The sequence below is a fragment of the Pan troglodytes genome, chromosome 12 (assembly GCF_028858775.2).
Source record: "Pan troglodytes isolate AG18354 chromosome 12, NHGRI_mPanTro3-v2.0_pri, whole genome shotgun sequence".
Taxonomy (NCBI): domain Eukaryota; kingdom Metazoa; phylum Chordata; class Mammalia; order Primates; family Hominidae; genus Pan; species Pan troglodytes.
In genome coordinates this window covers 121,564,698-121,584,199 of record NC_072410.2, presented here as the reverse complement: position 1 = coordinate 121,584,199, position 19,502 = coordinate 121,564,698, and the positions used below count along the sequence as shown (strand labels likewise).

The 19,502-nt window shown below is 45.9% G+C and overlaps 1 protein-coding gene across 3 annotated transcripts in view; it reads left to right on the top strand.

Moving 5' to 3' along the window:
• Nucleotides 1–19,502, top strand: part of SNTG2 (syntrophin gamma 2) — a 407,561-nt gene that overhangs the window by 348,001 nt on the left and 40,058 nt on the right. For all 3 annotated transcript variants that reach the window (XM_054677651.1, XM_054677652.2, XM_016946061.4), the window contains 2 exons: nucleotides 1,356–1,448; nucleotides 9,131–9,241. In XM_054677651.1, coding sequence (XP_054533626.1) covers nucleotides 1,356–1,448; nucleotides 9,131–9,241 — 204 coding nt within the window. The remainder of the gene's footprint in view (nucleotides 1–1,355; nucleotides 1,449–9,130; nucleotides 9,242–19,502) is intronic.

Here is a 19,502-nt window from a genome sequence, read left to right as displayed (position 1 = left end):
TGTGTGGTGGGAGCCATGCGCTGTGTGTGTGTGTGTGGTGTGTGAGCCATGCATTGTGTGTCTGTGTGTCTGTGTCTGTGGTGGGTGAGCTGTGCATTGTGTATAAGTGTGTGTGTGGTATGTGAACCGTGCACTGTGTGTGTGCGCCAGCCCTGCATTGTGTGTGTATGTGTGTGTGGTGTGTGAGCCGTGCATTTTGTGTGTGTGTGTGTGTGTGGTGTATGAGCCATGCACTCTGTGTGTGTGTGTGTATGGTGTTAGCCGTGCACTGTGTGTGTGTGTGTGGTGTGTGTGAGCCGTGTACTGTGTGTGTGTGTGTGTGTATGCGAGAGAGAGAGAAGAGAGACAAGGAGGGAAAGAGAGAGAGTGTAGGCATCAAGCACCCATTTCCCACAAGAGTAACGTGTTTGGATGTCACAGGGTGGCTCAGAGACAGGCCCAGAACCCACAGCTGTATTTCTCCAGCTCAAATCGATGGCTCCGCTTCTCTTCTAAATGGGAACATTTTACCCGCAGATTTATTACAGAGATTGTTAAAAATAACTTTTACCTAGTTATTAGGGTTCATGCTTCTTTCGTCTGGAGTCGCATGAAAACATTTAAAGCACAAATCTCGCTTTCAACCAACATGGCTGCGAGTGCATTGGCAGGTGTTCACGGGCTCCGCAGCCTGAAGCCCAGAGACCTTCCGGGCAGAGCCCAGGAGCAGAGAACCCGGGCTTCCCCTCAGAAGCGGCACGTGCTGGTCCGGGCCGCCCTCCACACAAACCACCGGCCGCGGGTGGGATGCGCTTCAGACTGCAGAACTTCTCGCACCGTGTGACCGATGTAGTTTTTGTTTGTTTTTGGCGGTATCCCTGCAGTACTGCTCTGCTGCTTGGTGGTGGTGTAAATTGTACTGCTCTTCAGAATTCTCTCAGGAAAGTGCCGCTTCTAGCTCCTGCCGGAACATGCTTGTGGGCCTCATGCAAAGAAAAGTGAACATATTACCCAATAGGTATAATGAGCTAGCAGAAAGAAAATTCAGTGGTTTACTGTGTTTTCAAACACGTGTTGGAGAATAGAGATTGGCTGGGCTCTGTGCATTTGTTCTGAGTTAGAGCAATGCCTGTAAACACTCCCCACCTCACAGAGCTGGAAATATTTGCCTCTTGACAAAAAGCAAGAAAGAACCTGTGTGCAGTTGTTCCTGTGGGTCTCCCGGGACCCTGCATCCTCCTGTTTTGTTCCCTGTAACTTGCATGTGAGAGCATTTTATAATTTTTGACCAAAGGGGGGTTAATATGGAGACTACCTAATTAAAGTTAAACAGCATCATTAAAGAATGTTTTCTCAAAATTGATACTTTTTTCTAGTCCAGAACATACATGTGCAGCTGGCAAGGAGAGATGCTGTGTTTCACGGTGGATTTCGCGTTGGGATTTACCTGTTTTGAGAGTCAGACCAAGGTAAGAGGCCAAGCAGGCATCCATGCCGCCCCATTGCCATGTGCTTGGTTACATTCCATGGGCGTTAACACTCACACATGTCTGGTAGAAGCCACCACACTTGCTGGATTGTGTATTGTGCAGAGGCCTTGCTTTCATAGACTTTTTTTTCTGATAGCTCAGGGCCCCAGGATTTCCACAAGCCCTGAGGGTGTCTGGCCAATAGGATTCACAGCAGGGTCAGGTGGGTGGACAGGGAAGTTGAAGATGCTGCTGCTAAGGAGGGACCCACAACACTTGAGTAAATGCTTTGAAAAAAACCACTCATCGTTGCCTGCCTTCCATCTGAACATTCGTGGTAGCGGTGAACAGCGCCTGTGCCTGGGGGAATTTGTGGAGGGCGGATGCCAGGAATGTACAGCTGCGATTAGGAAGGGAGTGAGACCCATTTCCACCCCAACTGAGTATTCTCCTAACTACGTAAGTGTTAAGGAAATGCTTTGTGAGCACAATCCACTGTTTTGTCATAATATTTTTTAAAACCTACTCTCTGTGTTAATTAAGAATGAGTGAAATGGAAAGTGTTGGTAAGATAAATACGGTTGTTAAAAAAAATTTCAACAAATCGAGTTGAAAGACTTACTTGTCTTTTATTAGCAATCCCAAATCGGGCTGCACCCCCTTTACAAAATAGAGCCCCGTTTGTTATCTCATGGTCATTTCCTAACTTCTGTGTTCAAGAACCTTTGGATGCCCTCTGCAGTGAATTGGTCATTGAATCTGTAGGTTAATGAGCACTGGGAACTGCGCCTTCTTTCTGAGAAGCCGCCCTCACTGTGTGGCCTCTCTACAAAAAGCAAGACAAAAACCCTTCCTAGGCAGGGGCTCCCAAACTGGTGGTTTTGCCCCCGAGGGACACTTGGGCATGTCTGGAGACACTTTCTATTGTCAGGACTTGATGGGAGTTTCTGCTGATATCCAGGGCACCTAGAGGGTGGAGCCCAGGGATGCCGCTCAGGGCACAGGGCCCCACACAGGGCATCTCCAGGGCCTACCGGGCAATAGTGTGGAGGCTGAAAAACCTGGGCTAGGGCCATGGACTACTTCCTTTATGGAATTCCAGGGCCAGAAAATTTAATGGAGTCATTGTTCCCCTCCAGGGCACATACCATGTTTGTAATGACAATAGCACATATTTGCATAAGCATTGAAAAAGAAGAAGGGATTTCACATCTGCCATCCAGTATCCAGGTCCATAATTCTATGGACCCTAAAGTCACAGGGTGGGAAGTAGCTTCCGGGTTCCGCTTAGGTGTTCTTCCCGCTGTCCCTGGTCTGCCATATGGACCTGCCAGTTCCAGGCTAGGTGACTTGCTCTTAATATTATTTGGAAGCCAGATCTGCATAACCTTACTGTGCATGTCCTTCTGAGATAAGGGAGGTAATGAAGCAACTATTCAAGTGTAAGGACAAACTCTCCATACAGCTTCTTAAAGAGAACACCTGATTTGTAACTTCTGCTTCTTGCTCTGTGTTTCAAGTAATGAAGTGTTCCAGGCAATCTGAAAGGAGAATCCAAATTCTGCTTTAGAGCAGGTTTGCGTAGCCCCCTCACTGCAGCCCCTGGGGTCCTGTGTGTCCCTCCACTGGAAGGAGCCTGTGAGCTCCTCCTTTCCAGGAGCGAAACGCTGGCCCACCGGCCCCATTGCCTGGGCCAGCACTCACCAGGGGCATTTATCTGTACCTGTGTTGCTGTGAGTAATGACTCACAGGCCCTTCCCAGCCAGCGCCTCTCACCCATGCTCGGGGCTCAGCATAGTGTCCAGAAGTCACGTGTCTCTCTGTTGTGATTCTGCTAGAGGGTCTCAGCACAGGAAGATCAACTGAGTCTGCGAAAATGAAAAGAACATCCATCACCACGTTCAGCCAAGCCCTGAGCCTCGTACCTGCAGGGGCTGATTTTCACCTGGAGTGGCCATGGGGTTCCTTGGGTGGGAGTGATGTTTGTGAGTTTCCAGGCCATTGCTCAACGTGAAGACACATTTCCTACCTTCATTTCCCCGATGAGTTTCCTTTCTTCCTGGGCTGCCCTGTGCCTTTCCTCCTCAAGGGCATCACCATCCTTCCCCGGAGCCTTTTCCCATTTCCCTGGCGTGGTCAATGCCAGGCACAGTCAGGCAGAGCCGGGCTTGGGGCCTCATGGGGCACTTCCTATCATTTCAGACAGAACTGTCTCCAGAGTCAGCCCTAAAATCAATCCAGTCAACTTTAAAAATAGCTATAATTTGTTTCTTAATGCTGTGCAAGATGGGGTTGTGAGCCCTTAGGGTAAAGCGGCAGTGTTTTAAATCCTTGGTAACCAGACTGTCCAACTCAGCTGAGCTCCTGTAATTAAAGCACATTTGTCTACAGCCTAGAGTGCCTCCTTCTGCTTGACAGCATGCGTATCCCTCACCCAAAATGACCTGGGCAGTGCTAGAGTAAGCATGCTGGCAGTCCGGGGGCATCTGGGCCAGCTCCAGCCCTCCACCCGCTCTCTCTGCTTCCAGGGAGGAACTTTTCACCTCCTCAGCTGAGGCTCTTCTCTGCTCGCTGTCCTCTCCACTCTAGGTCAATTTTGTGTAAAGATTCAATGAAGACGTCTTTTTGCTGGTCTGAACCTGAGGCTCAGAGGCCCTGACCTGCTGACCTATTTTCCTTTGAAGGAGAGCACTTGACCTCACATTTTTCTCGTGATTATTTCTTTATTTCAAGGAGTTCTGGCCTAACTCCTTGTTGAGTCCATTCAGACAACAACTGAACCTGAAAATAGCACATGACAACATAAACAATTGTTCCTTGTAGTTTATTTTAGAATTTGCAATATTTGAATTAATTTTTTTGAAGAAAAGCTTTCCCACCTTAACTGTGAAGGATAAACCAATGGGTTGTAAATTCATAAACTGTTTATAATTTTCCTTTATTTGGCATCTTGTCACTCATGTCAATGTAGGGTGACATTTGCGAGTTTGGCGTCAGTAGGCTTTCGATTATTTGTATATTGATAGGAACATCAATATGATGAATGATATGATGAAGGAATTATGAAGATAAATATTATTGAATATGAAATGCTTCTAAATAATTATTAAAAATGTTACTTTCTCCAGTACCCACATGCCCTCTTATTAGTCATTATAAAAAAATCAAATAGATTCTGTGGCTACAAATACTTAGATTGGGAGTTACCATGCTTATATTCACAAGATAATTAGCACTTTTACACCACACTATCCTGTTAACTGAGGACATTTGTGTATTATTTCTGGGTCAAAACTAGACCATGACATGGCAACAATGCCTATTCACCAAACTCTTGCAAGGAAAGAGGTTCTGGACTTGGGAGGCCAACCCAACTCATCTGCAGGGACATCCTCCTTCGAAGCCTGTGTGTGGTCAGATTTCTCGATTGCCCACTTCTGCTTGCCAGATAAAGACAAGCAATTATTTCCCAGGCTGAATCCATTCACCATCAACTATCTATTTTCAATGTTGAGAAAGGAGGTAAGCAGGAAAAAAAAAATGTGTTTGACCATGAAAATATTTTCTGCACTTACAAAATAAATGAGAAGACCATTATCTAATCTATATGGCCTAAATCTCTAGATGCAAAGTTTTTTTTTTTAATTAAAGAGGATAAACTAGAACACCCCCTAGCTGCTAGAGATGGAGGGCATCCCTGCCCCATGCAGGCGGGTCTCCTGCCCCGTCCAAGCACAGTCCAGGCCGGCGGGGCCTCTGGACGACGTCCACATCCTCTTCTCACTCTCTGGATTAGCACTGACTTCCCTCCTGTTCCATGTAATCAATCAGAAGTGGGAGAGGACGTCGACAAGAATAGAACCCACAATGGTGAGGGAGAAGGGGAGGCTGACCCTGGGTGGGCACCAGGCGGCCTGGGTCCAAGAGGGGTGCTGCCTGAGTCCTCAGCCCCCACGGATCCCAGGATGGAGCCTGGCCACACGTGTAGGACCAAGAGCTGCTGGAGAGGCAGAAGCAGCGCAGGATTCACTCGTTCTTGGGGACATGTTGAAAAGCTAGCCTTGTCTCTAAATGGTAACTTCTATTCTAAATCTACCACCAGGCCACTTCCCACACCTCAGCAAATTATGATTCTGTATTTAGAGCGATCGGTGCAGACTCTCACAAGAGTGTCCTGGTGCTGTCCTGGCCCCCATGGGACCTGCTCCTTAGCTAGGAACAGGATTCCTGTGGGGCTGAGTTAAGGTTGATGGAGAGGAACAAAAAGATCAGTTTTTAAAAGCTGAAAAGGAATTGTTTGTTGTGGAAGACGAAGTGCAGACTTGCCTTTGGCCTGATGAGGAAGAGAAGCAAATGTCTCCACAGCTCCCAGGAAAACATCAAGAAACGAATTAGGTTTGAACTGAGAGCACCTCCAAGTCCTTGTCATGGAGTTGCCTGGTACTGCCTGTGGCATCTCCACCGTGAAGGATTCAAGGATTATCTTCCATGATCAGTGTGTTAACAATCAGACTGTGTTGCAGAGGAAGTATTACCTTCCATTGTCAGAATATTAATAATCAGAATGTGTTCCAAAGGAAGTGAGATGTGATTATCATCTTTAACAACCTGAAACCATCACAGTAATAGGTAAACATTAGCATGTTTCATGTAACATGCACTGAACTGCAAAGCTGCTCTTTAATTACTAAAACTATGGAAAAATGTTTTCTGTCTTCCAAGAGGTAGAACTAAAAATCCGGCTTCCCTTCAGCTTTTATCTGTGCCACGGGAGGATGGGTCCACCCAAGTTTATCCCCCAAGATGTGGAGCAAAAAAAATGGCTCTGTTGTGACTGGCTGCCCAACAGCGTCTCTGGAGCTGTGAGTGCAGCACATGCCACATTCCGACCTAGAATGTCCAATTGCGCTTTGGAGAAGGGCTCAGAATTGTGAAATTGAACTGTTACCCAGTCCACTTTTACATAAAGTGTGCAGAAATGCCATCCATAATGGAAAAACAAGTTCCTTTTCTACAGAAACATTGCTGTTTTCAGGTGCAGAAGAGAAAATCTGTGAAACAGTTAAAAGAGGCCACCGCAGGCGATTTGGAAGGGACAATTATGAAAGGAGTCACCACGTCCGGCCACACAGCTCTGAGAAGGGCAGAAAGAGAGTCACGCCTGCGCCCATGGAGCCCCAACTTGTACCTGGACCACGCTGCAGCCTGTCCCAACCCAGAGAAGCTGACGAGATCCTTGTCCTCCATCACCCAGACAAGAGCTAGATGGTAAAATTAGGACATAATTTTAAGCATATATACTGGATATGTATGCCTCATGAGGAAGGGTTATTCTCAAATCTGCACATATTGAGTACAGTTGCAGTGCAATATCAATGGACCAAAAAGACAATAATCATATACCTAAATCACTTCACTGTGAGGACCATTTTGAATTCTTTAAACAATAAACAGGACTTTTACATAGATATTTTTGCACTTTTTGTATATAATGTTTTAATAGCAGTTTACAATACCATGCAAAATATTAATTTAGGTTGTTCCCAGGACCCTATCCTAATAGGGGTAGACCACTACTGCGCTCTTTCTTCAAAATCAAATTTGAACCAAAGACTCTTACTGCTGCTCACAGAGTCATTTGTTGCTTATTTTGTGAGAAATTAGGCGAAACCTCAATAGCCAAGACTGCCTGGCTTCTCCTGATGGATGAGCGCATACCTATGATCACAGGTCCCTCCTACAAATGATGGATAATAGGTCCTTTTAAAGGCAGATGAGACTTACCTGAATCTCAGGGGCTGAAGTCACAGACTTCACTTAACAGCTTTCAGAGAAGGTGCTTTGGCGCTGCCTAGGCAAGGTGGAATTGGTGTGGAGTGTGGGAAGAGGCTCTCCAGAGGCAGGTGCAGTGGATGGAGCAGGGCAGGAGTGGCTCGGGCAGCTCCCTCACTGGGACAGGCCCTCCAGGCCAGCTGTGGCTGCCATCTGCTTCTGGGGCTTGCCTCAGTGCCCCAGTACTCACATCACGCTCTCTTCTGCTCGCGACAAGAATGGATACACATGCTTCACTTCTGGAATTGACAACCACGGGATATTAGTCCATTCTCATACTGCTATGAAGAAATACCCAAGGCTGGGTAATTTATAAAGAAAAAGAGGTTGAATGGACTCAGTTCCACATGGCTGGGGAGGCCTCACAATCATGGCAGAAGGCAAAGGAAGAGCAAAGGCATGTCTTACGTGGTGGCAGGCAAAAGAGAGTGTGCAGGGGAACTGCCCTTTATAAAACCATCAGATCATGTGAGACTTAGTCACTGTCACAAGAACAGCATGGGAAAGACCTGCCCTCATGATTCAGTTACCTCCCACCGGGTCCCTCCCGTAACAATTCAAGATGAGATTTGGGTGGGGACACAGCTAAACCATATCACATGGGAAGCAGTGACTGAAGCGTGATTTTGAAATATTCTCTTTCTAGATAGTGTCTGGCAATTCTAATGCTAAAAGGATCCTGATGCCCAAAGTCTGTCCAGGTGGGTGTGGGCTCAGTTTCCTCACTGTGAACCTGGAAGAGACAGAGAAACTGTTCCCTAAGATCCTATGAAGTTCTAATTTTCCCAAAACCTAGAGGAAACATGTGCTTTGACACTTTGGCATAAAATGCGGAGATTCTATTTAGCTCCTGGATTTAATATAAAGAAAAAGATGTGGCCAAGAATCTTGAGGCTAGTGTGTAGACGGGAAATAAACCCGTCAATGGTCAGATGGGATAGAAGTGTTCTTGAAACTTCTTCCCTGTTTTCTGCAGCCCCTTTGCCTCTCCTGACACTTAGAGAAAAATATGTTCATTGTTTAAAAATAAAAGCTTTTAATGGAAATTTGACCTATGGCTTGCTAAAAAAAAAATTACTATTCCCTGGTGGAATTTTTCTGGGAAGATAAATATTTATTATAATGAAGTATCTATAATTAAAGACTATCTTTTATAGAAGACATCCATTACGTCTGTCTTTGCTGAAGCCTTTTTTATTTATGGGAGTAAGAGTTTGTAGAGTACATTTCATCTTTAACGTACCATAGCAAACATTAAGTAATTTTTGCAGTAGTATTAAAAGGCGATGTTTTTAATTTTTAATTTTACATTTTTCAAATTGGTTCATGAAAAACTAAGGTTGAGTGTTTCACATATAGCCATAGATGGGGTGGTATCAGTCAGGATTAAAGTTTTTCATTTTATCTGCACTTTCGACTATGTCTTATATAACATAGGAAGAACTGGAACTTTTAGTGATTTTTTCTGAAGTTCTCCAAGCAGAAAAAGGAACAATGCTCATAGGATGTTTTAAGGCTGTGTACAGGAAAACACAAGGGAAGACCAGAGGAGTCGACTGCAGGTGACGTGCGACTGAGGACCGTGGATGCTGATGCATCCCCAAGACATGTGGGGCAGCTACTGGAGGCTGGACTGTGGGGCAGGAGAGTTGAGTGGGCTGGAGGAGGTCAGTTTGCAAAGATTGAAGAATGAGAAAGTGGAGACTGACAAATCATCACACGCTAAACGTCGATTTAAACATTAAGTGAATGTCTGTTGATTTAACGAGGCTGTTTAATGTAGTAACAGATGCTAATTAAATAAATGAGCTCTTGTTTAGAAATTGCTAATTAATTTTATTCCTTTACAGAATGTGCTCTGGAGATTTAAATTTTCCCAGCTTAAGGGATCTTCAGATGATGGGAAAACTCGAGTAAAGCTGCTGTTTCAGAATCTGGACACCAAACAGATTGAGACGAAGGTAAGGGGCATGGGGCATGGGTTATTCTGCCACCACCCACACATAAAGTATGGCTCAGATGGTCCGCTGGTAAAAATCTCCACCTCTCCCATGCACACAAAAATAAACCAATAGGTCCTGAAGCACGAGTCCTTCCTGAAAATTAGGCAATAGATACGCCGAAAGAGCCTGTCGAGGTCAAATATCCCTTATCTGAAATGCTTGAGACCAGAAGTGTTTGGGATTTCAGATTTTGGAATATTTGTGGAGTAGGTACTGATTAAGCATCTGAAATCCAAAAATTGAAAAAACAAAATGTTCCAATGAACATTTCCCTTGAGCATCATGCCAGCATTCGAGAAGTTTGGGATTCTGGAACATTTAGCATCAGGCCAGCATTGGAGAAGGTTGGGATTCTGGAGCATTTAGCATGAGGCCAGCATTGGAGAAGGTTGGGATTCTGGAACAGTTAGCATCAGGCCAGCATTGGAGAAGGTTGGGATTCTGGAACATTTAGCATCAGGCCAGCATTGGAGAAGGTTGGGATTCTGGAGCATTTAGCATCAGGCCAGCATTGGAGAAGGTTGGGATTCTGGAACATTTAGCATCAGGCCAACATTCGAGAAGGTTGGGATTCTGGAGCATTTAGCATCAGGCCAACATTCGAGAAGGTTGGGATTCTGGAGCATTTAGCATCAGGCCAACATTCGAGAAGGTTGGGATTCTGGAGCATTTAGCATCAGGCCAACATTCGAGAAGGTTGGGATTCTGGAGCATTTAGCATCAGGCCAACATTCGAGAAGGTTGGGATTCTGGAGCATTTAGCATCAGGCCAGCATTCGAGAAGGCTGGGATTCTGGAGCATTTAGCATCAGGCCAGTATTGGAGAAGGTTGGGATTCTGGAACATTTAGCATCAGGCCAGCATTGGAGAAGGTTGGGATTCTGGAGCATTTAGCATCAGGCCAACATTCGAGAAGGTTGGGATTCTGGAGCATTTAGCATCAGGCCAGCATTGGAGAAGGTTGGGATTCTGGAACATTTAGCATCAGGCCAGCATTGGAGAAGGTTGGGATTCTGGAGCATTTAGCATCAGGCCAGCACTGGAGAAGTTTGGGATTCTGGAGCATTTAGCATCAGGCCAGCATTGGAGAAGGTTGGGATTCTGGAGCATTTAGCATCAGGCCAACATTTGAGAAGGTTGGGATTCTGGAGCATTTAGCATCAGGCCAGCATTGGAGAAGGCTGGGATTCTGGAGCATTTAGCATCAGGCCAGCATTGGAGAAGGCTGGGATTCTGGAACATTTAGCATCAGGCCAGCATTGGAGAAGGCTGGGATTCTGGAACATTTAGCATCAGGCCAGCATTGGAGAAGGCTGGGATTCTGGAGCATTTAGCATCAGGCCAGCATTGGAGAAGGTTGGGATTCTGGAGCATTTAGCATGAGGCCAGCATTGGAGAAGGTTGGGATTCTGGAGCATTTCGCATCAGGCCAGCATTGGAGAAGGTTGGGATTCTGGAGCATTTCGCATCAGGCCAGCATTGGAGAAGGTTGGGATTCTGGAGGATTTAGCATCAGGCCAGCATTGGAGAAGGTTGGGATTCTGGAGCATTTAGCATCAGGCCAGCATTGGAGAAGGTTGGGATTCTGGAGCATTTAGCATCAGGCCAGCATTGGAGAAGGTTGGGATTCTGGAACATTTAGCATCAGGCCAGCATTGGAGAAGGTTGGGATTCTGGAGCACTTAGCATCAGGCCAACATTCGAGAAGGTTGGGATTCTGGAGCATTTAGCATCAGGCCAGCATTGGAGAAGGCTGGGATTCTGGAGCATTTAGCATCAGGCCAGCATTGGAGAAGGTTGGGATTCTGGAGCACTTAGCATCAGGCCAGCATTGGAGAAGGTTGGGATTCTGGAGCATTTAGCATCAGGCCAGCATTGGAGAAGGTTGGGATTCTGGAGCATTTAGCATCAGGCCAGCATTGGAGAAGGTTGGGATTCTGGAACATTTAGCATCAGGCCAGCATTGGAGAAGGTTGGGATTCTGGAACATTTAGCATCAGGCCAGCATTAGAGAAGGTTGGGATTCTGGAGCATTTAGCATCAGGCCAACATTCGAGAAGGTTGGGATTCTGGAGCATTTAGCATCAGGCCAACATTCGAGAAGGTTGGGATTCTGGAGCATTTAGCATCAGGCCAGCATTGGAGAAGGCTGGGATTCTGGAGCATTTAGCATCAGGCCAGCATTGGAGAAGGTTGGGATTCTGGAGCATTTAGCATCAGGCCAGCATTGGAGAAGGTTGGGATTCTGGAGCATTTAGCATCAGGCCAGCATTGGAGAAGGTTGGGATTCTGGAGCATTTAGCATGAGGCCAGCATTGGAGAAGGTTGGGATTCTGGAGCATTTAGCATCAGGCCAGCATTGGAGAAGGTTGGGATTCTGGAACATTTAGCATCAGGCCAACATTCGAGAAGGTTGGGATTCTGGAGCATTTAGCATCAGGCCAACATTCGAGAAGGTTGGGATTCTGGAGCATTTAGCATCAGGCCAACATTCGAGAAGGTTGGGATTCTGGAGCATTTAGCATCAGGCCAGCATTGGAGAAGGTTGGGATTCTGGAGCATTTAGCATCAGGCCAACATTCGAGAAGGTTGGGATTCTGGAGCATTTAGCATCAGGCCAACATTCGAGAAGGTTGGGATTCTGGAGCATTTAGCATCAGGCCAGCATTGGAGAAGGTTGGGATTCTGGAGCATTTAGCATCAGGCCAGCATTGGAGAAGGTTGGGATTCTGGAGCATTTAGCATCAGGCCAGCACTGGAGAAGGTTGGGATTCTGGAGCATTTAGCATCAGGCCAGCATTGGAGAAGGTTGGGATTCTGGAGCATTTAGCATCAGGCCAGCATTGGAGAAGGTTGGGATTCTGGAGCATTTAGCATCAGGCCAGCATTGGAGAAGGTTGGGATTCTGGAGCATTTAGCATCAGGCCAGCATTGGAGAAGGTTGGGATTCTGGAGCATTTAGCATCAGGCCAGCATTGGAGAAGGTTGGGATTCTGGAGCATTTAGCATCAGGCCAGCATTGGAGAAGGTTGGGATTCTGGAGCATTTAGCATCAGGCCAGCATTGGAGAAGGTTGGGATTCTGGAACATTTAGCATCAGGCCAGCATTGGAGAAGGTTGGGATTCTGGAGCATTTAGCATCAGGCCAACATTCGAGAAGGTTGGGATTCTGGAGCATTTAGCATCAGGCCAGCATTGGAGAAGGTTGGGATTCTGGAGCATTTAGCATCAGGCCAGCATTGGAGAAGGTTGGGATTCTGGAGCATTTAGCATCAGGCCAGCATTGGAGAAGGTTGGGATTCTGGAGCATTTAGCATCAGGCCAGCATTGGAGAAGGTTGGGATTCTGGAGCATTTCAGGGTTTGGATTTTCAGATTTGGGATGCTCAAGCTGTATAGGATGTTTCCTGTTAGATAGACGTTTATATCCTAAAATCGTGACCGTTGAAACAAAGTATTTGATTTTACTAAAATGTACAAGCTTCTTAGTAAATATTAGCAGGAAATCATTATTTTAAAATATACCAGAAGTCAAAATTTAAAGGAAGGGTTTTACAAACTGTATTTTGTTTGCACACTGTATGTGATAAATTGACTATAATATTGAGAACAAACTTCTTTGTTAATTAAAGACCTTAGACCTTTTAAATTCATTGCCTGGAGGTGACATTGTACTATTGGCAGGTGTTGACTTTTACCATATTTTATGTATAAATGTGTTGTCCACAAGCCAGTTTAATATAAACTTAATAAGACTGAAGATTAAATTTACTAAACTGAAAAATAAATTTTAAAAAATAGACTCGAACACATACGGTGTGGAAACAGATTGTCAATACTTTGCACACATTTTTTTCTCTGATGGAATTAATCTGAGCAACACGTCACACATGGCATTTTTATACGTGAAAGTTTAGGTCAACTTTGATCCTCTCTTCACTGATGTTAATGAAATGACATTTTATAGTTGCTTTTAAGTACAACGGAAATTGTATGGGATTGTTTGAGATTTTTATGTTTTGGAAATTGACAAAAGCAAAACCTGAATGCAGGTAGTACAGACACTGTGGCTCCTGGGCTGGGGGAGAGTGATGAGGCAGCGGCACTCGTGCTGACCGCAGTGCCCTGAGCAGGCAAGGCGCTGACCTCTCAGCAGGCTGCCCTAAGCCGCATCCCGGGGTCGTCAGCCACCAGCAAGGTGGCAACGCGGAGAGAGAGGCTTGACATCAGTTTCCATCTGGTATTTCACTGGCTTGGATGTGAATGGATCAGGGATGAAAATAGAACGTTCTTCCTCTGGTTTGTTTATTTATGCAGCTGTTTGCCTTGGGCGCCATCACCGGGGAGGAGCACCGTAACCTTTTGCTGCCTTAATCTTGTGGAGCTCTGAGTCTCATACTGTGAGGGTGCCGGAGGTCTACGGTGGCCATGAGGGTTTCACGCCTGCGGTGACCCCGTGGCTTTCTGAGCCTCTGTCATCCCCGGGGCTCAGGCTTCAGGACCTCCAGCAGCTCCCATGGCATCTGAAACACCCTTTTGACAGTGTCTGTTGAGGTTAAATGTATTTGTGTTTTATTTGTTAGTGATCAGTCAGCTCTTGATTATCTGTTAATAAAAGGAGCATCAGTATCAGGTCACCTAAGACAGAGAGGCCTGAAATATGTTAGATTCACGTGGGACACAGGCTTTGAGACCAGTATCAGGTCACTTAAGACAGAGAGGCTTGAAATATGTTCGATTCAGGTGGGACACAGGCTTTGAGACCGGCATCGCTGCCTTGTGATGCTTTGTTTGGATTGCATCTATTTCCATCGTGGGTTGTTGGAAAAGAGAACGCCCCAGGGAGTTACAGAGGCCACAGGGATGGATACCAGATTCGTAGGACTTGTAGTTTAAACAATTTTTGGGAATTTTTTATGAAAAAAAATGTAAAACTGCAAATACAGCAACCTAGCTACACTGAGAAATGAGTGTAGGGCACATAAATATGTCCCAACAAACCCAAACTAAAAAAACCTCCACCTCCATTTCCCCGTGCTGGATCTCAGAGCCACCCAAGGCCCCTCCGTGGCACCCCTGGGATGACAGGGAGGAACTTGGGTAGAGAGAGGTAGGGACCTCACAAGAGCAGTGACCCGAGGGCCCTGGGCACATCGCTTGGGCCCCTCAGCTCCCTGGGCTCTGTGCAGGCAAGGGCCTCACAGCTTACACAGGAAGAAGAGGGGACACAGATGAGGATGACAGCATTTCCCACCTTATCCCACAGAGTAGGAAACACATATGTGGATAACTGCAAACACTTAGTGCATGGGTGATGGGTGACCGTGGGCATTTTCAGAAGTCACCTTCACACACTGAGGTTGTGCATTTATCAACGTATGAGATATACAGAAAGTTAGAACATGGCAGCTGGGAAATGAAAACTCTAGAAGCTAATGCAAGACTTAAGGAGTCCACGGGAATGAATTCTGAGTTGAAACTCATAGCTATTGCAAATCTTGGATGTTAGCAATATGTTGTCTTAAGAAATAGGAACATTTTATTATCTCAATACATCAATTAACCAGGAGTGCCAGAGAAAACAATATTCCTAGTAAGTTGATTTTCTAGTGAAATGAGTGGTAACCATGAAACAAGTTTCCTTTTAGTAGTTGTTGAAAATATTTCTGGAATATTCTACCAGGACGCTACCTTAGTAATTAGTGCATGATGGGAACACTTGAGTTTCTCCTGAAATCTAGGGAGGAGTTCTGGGGCTTGGGGAGCAGAGTGAAATATTCCTACCATCCATTATTTGCAAAAATCACGTAGAATTGGCCGGGCATGGTGGCTCATGCCTGTAATCTCAGCACTTTGGGAGGCTGAGGCGGGTGAATCATGAGGTCATGAGATCGAGACCATCCTGGCTGACACAGTGAAACCATCTTTACTAAAAATACAAAAAATTAGCCGGGCCTGGTTGCGGGCACCTGTAGTCCCAGCTATTCAGGAGGCTGAGGCAGGAGAATGGTGTGAACCCGGGAGGCAGAGCTTACAGTGAGCCGAGATCATTGCGCCGCTGTACTCCAGCCTGAGTGACAGAGCGAGACTCCATCTCAAAAAAAAAAAAAAAAAAGAAAAGAAAAGAAAGAAAAAAATCACGTAGAATTCAAGACTGTAGGATGATTTCACACAGATTCCAATGGCTGGAAATTTTAGGTTGCAGTAGTTTTTAAATAAAATATTTTTCTTCCTCTTTGACTGTTTTTTCCTTTAAAAAAAAAAAGAGTGGAGAGGAAGCAAATGTTATTGAATGAAGAATTTACTTCCATCCTGTGCTGTTTGTTATTCATGCAAATTATGTCAGATTATAGAGACATAGCTTGGCGCTCACTGCACAGGGGAAGCTGCCCTTCCCCAATTCCCACGAAAGATACCCAGTGAGGCCCCGCCATGTTTCTGTGTATATTGCTTATATTTTGCATATTTCTTTATAATTCCATTTTTGCCTCTAGGCTGAGCCTCCAAAGGGCAACTTTAGTTTAGCTTTTTTATATTCAGCATGAGGGTCAGCACATATGTACACTTAAATGTTTTAAATGAATAAATTAATGAAGAAGGAGCAAATTATTGTTAAAGAAACTGCCAAATATACTCACAGGAGTTTCATCAGTTCTAAGGAGAAAATTGTTCCTATTGTCAGGAAAATGGGATACCTTAATGCTCACTGGAGTTTCATCAGTTCTAAAGAGAAAATTGTTCCTACTATCATTAAAATGAGATACCTTAATGACTCCATGCAGATGCATACAGAAGTTTCTGATATTCCCACATATATATCCATGAAGCAGAGGTTGTGCCTTGAAAGCAGGGCACATTTTACTGAAGAATCATGTCTCTGGGAGAAACACTACCGTGTATTTTTCACTCTATAATGATCTGTGAGAGTAAACCCCACTGAAAATTACGCCTCTGCCATCAATGAGTCAGCCGAGTGTGCCAGCCGCAGACGGAGGAAGATTGGGCGTGGGCACCTGCGTGTTTAGGACCACGGAGGGGGTGGCAGACCAGAAGGAAATTGGGGTGTTTCTGATACTGAGGCCTGGCTGCTGAGTTTTCTTGGCAGGAGCACCGATCGATGCCCACAGCATTTATCACTGAAACGACTGAATCGAGGGTGCTGAGAAAACTATTTCAGGAAGCCAGATGGTGCCAGGAGGGAGGGCCAGTCCCAGCAAAATGTCATCCAACAGAGAATTTCCCATCTCCCTGTGCGTGAACCAGGGGCTTCTAAATGTTCTCATGCAGATGGATCTCAAAAGGAAGAGCATAAACAATTAATATGATACATGTGAAGCACAACGCCCCCTTCCCGGATCTCAAAAGGAAGAGCATAAACAATTAATATGATATGTGAAGCACAACGCCCCCTTCCCGGATATCAAAAGGAAGAGCATAAACAATTAATATGACACATGTGAAGCACAACGCCCCCTTCCCTAATACAGATCTGAAATTATTTTTAAAAATCTCATCTCAAGAAAATGAAAACAAAAGCAAAGCCTTCTTTCTTCCTCCCTCCTTCCTTCCTTCCTTTCCTCCTTCCTTTCTTCCTTCCCTCCTTCCTTCCTTCCTTCTCTCCTTCCTTCCTTCCTTTCTTCTTTCCTTCCCTTCCTTCTCTTTCCATTTTTAAAATTAATAACCTTTGATAGAAGGCTGGATAGTCGATTCATTCCAGAAAAATGAATTGGCTACTTTTAGGATGTTTGAACACAACATCTTTGTTTTGGTTTTAAGTCTCTCAATAGCTGCATCCAGAAACACAATATTCACACTAACAAAAAAATATAGTTGAATCAAATCTTTTTTCTAAGCAGTGGCAACAAGCAAGTGTATTATCATTCAGTAACTAAAGTGTTCAAAATGGTGAATTGAAGTTAAAGCATTCAGTCACAAAACTTCCCCTGCAGCAGGGGCAAGTCGGAATGAAGACTGCTCTCCAGAGGCAACCCTGGAGTGTCAGCAGCTAACTTCCCCAAAGCCAGAGACACGGGAATATTTAGAGCCCTAGGAGGGAAAATCCACATCCCCAGAAACCGGGTCAGGTGCGTCCTGGGACCTCATTTCCTAGAGAGGAACTGAGGTTGAAAGGGAATGGAGCTGGAGTTCCAATGCAGACCCCATAACACTTTAACTGTTTAAACCTGAGTTGGCCCCAGGAGAAATAATAAAAATTAATATGGCCTCCTTAGATGGTTTTGAAGACATCTGGTACCAGATTCAACTCCCTGAGTCTCTGACCACCTCTCTCTTTGTCTCTGTCTCTATCTCTCTCACTCTGTCTCTCTCTCTCTCCCCCTCCTTCTACCCTTCTGGTGCAGAGTCCTCAGAGGCTCCTTTCCTACTGGGGTACCTGGGTAATCTGTGGTCTTGGAGGCTCCCCCCTACTGCTTGGGGTTGATACAAGGGAACCTATCGCTGCCCAATGATTTGGGGGCACTTTGCACGTGGGAACCTGGGAAGGGCCCCTGCCACTGAACGTCACTGAGCAGGGATTGCTTTCATGAATATCCCACCCTCCACCTTTTGAAAGGGGGCTCAGAGGAAGGCTCAGATCCAAGCAGGAAGTGCCGCCGCTCAAGGCCATTTCATTCATAGGGCACCTTCACTTTGTAAAACTCATGAGCCAACCCCTTACTTTTCTCAATAACCCTGTAAATTAGACATGATCTACCCCAGCTACACACATTTTAACAGATCCAGAAAATTTTGACCAAAAGAAACATTGTGCTGTGAGTCAGAGGCAGAGCCTACTTAGCTCCAGGCATCTGCCTCCTTTCTTAAGAGTCGACCTAAGGAGAGGTAGGAAGTGGAAAGGAGGTGGTTAGGGTTTGTCTCTCTGATCAGAATCTCTTTCATAGAGGAAAACACTTGGATTTCCAAGGACAGCTTCTGGTCAGCTTGGAGCTCAGTGGCTTTTATTGCAACAAGAAGTAGCAGAAGTGAAGCCCTGACCACAGCTGTTTCATCATGAAAGTGGGTGGAAACACCAATAAAACTCTGAAGGACATATGGCCGAGACCCCCAGTAGGCTGGGACATGGCTAACAGTCACATGGCTGAGACCCCCCAGTAGACTGGGACAAGACTAACAGTCACATGGCTAAGACCCCCCAGTAGACTGGGACAAGACTAACAGTCACATGCCTGAGACTCCCTGTAGGCTGGGACATGGGTAACAGTCACATGGCTAAGACCCCCCAGTAGACTAGGACAAGACTAACAGTCACATGCCTGAGACCCCCCAGTAGACTAGGACAAGACTAACAGTCACATGGCTGAGACCCCCGTAGGCTGGGACATGGGTAACAGTCACATGGTTGAGACCCCCCCATAGGCTGGGACATGGCTCACAGTCATATGCCTGAGACCCCCAGTAGACTAGGACAAGACTAACAGTCACATGGCTAAGACCCCCCAGTAGACTGGGACAAGACTAACAGTCACATGCCTGAGACCCCCTGTAGGCTGGGACATGGGTAACAGTCACATGCCTGAGACCCCCCAGTAGACTAGGACAAGGCTAACAGTCACATGGCTAAGACCCCCCAGTAGACTGGGACATGGGTAACAGTCACATGGCTAAGACCCCCCAGTAGACTGGGACAAGACTAACAGTCACATGGCTAAGACCCCCCAGTAGACTGGGACAAGACTAACAGTCACATGGCTAAGACCCCCCAGTAGACTGGGACAAGACTAACAGTCACATGGCTAAGACCCCCCAGTAGACTGGGACAAGACTAACAGTCACATGGCTAAGACCCCCCAGTAGACTAAGACAAGACTAACAGTCACATGGCTAAGACCCCCTAGTAGACTAGGACAAGACTAACAGTCACATGGCTAAGACCCCCCAGTAGACTAGGACAAGACTAACAGTCACATGCCTGAGACCCCCTGTAGGCTGGGACATGGGTAACAGTCACATGGCTGAGACCCCCTGTAGGCTGGGACATGGCTCACAGTCAGATGCCTGAGACCCCCTGTAGGCTGGGACATGGGTAACAGTCACATGGCTAAGACCCCCCAGTAGACTAGGACAAGACTAACAGTCACATGGCTGAGACCCCCCATAGGCTGGGACATGGCTCACAGTCACATGCCTGAGACCCCCCAGTAGACTAGGACAAGACTAATAGTCACATGGCTGAGACCCCCGTAGGCTGGGACATGGGTAAC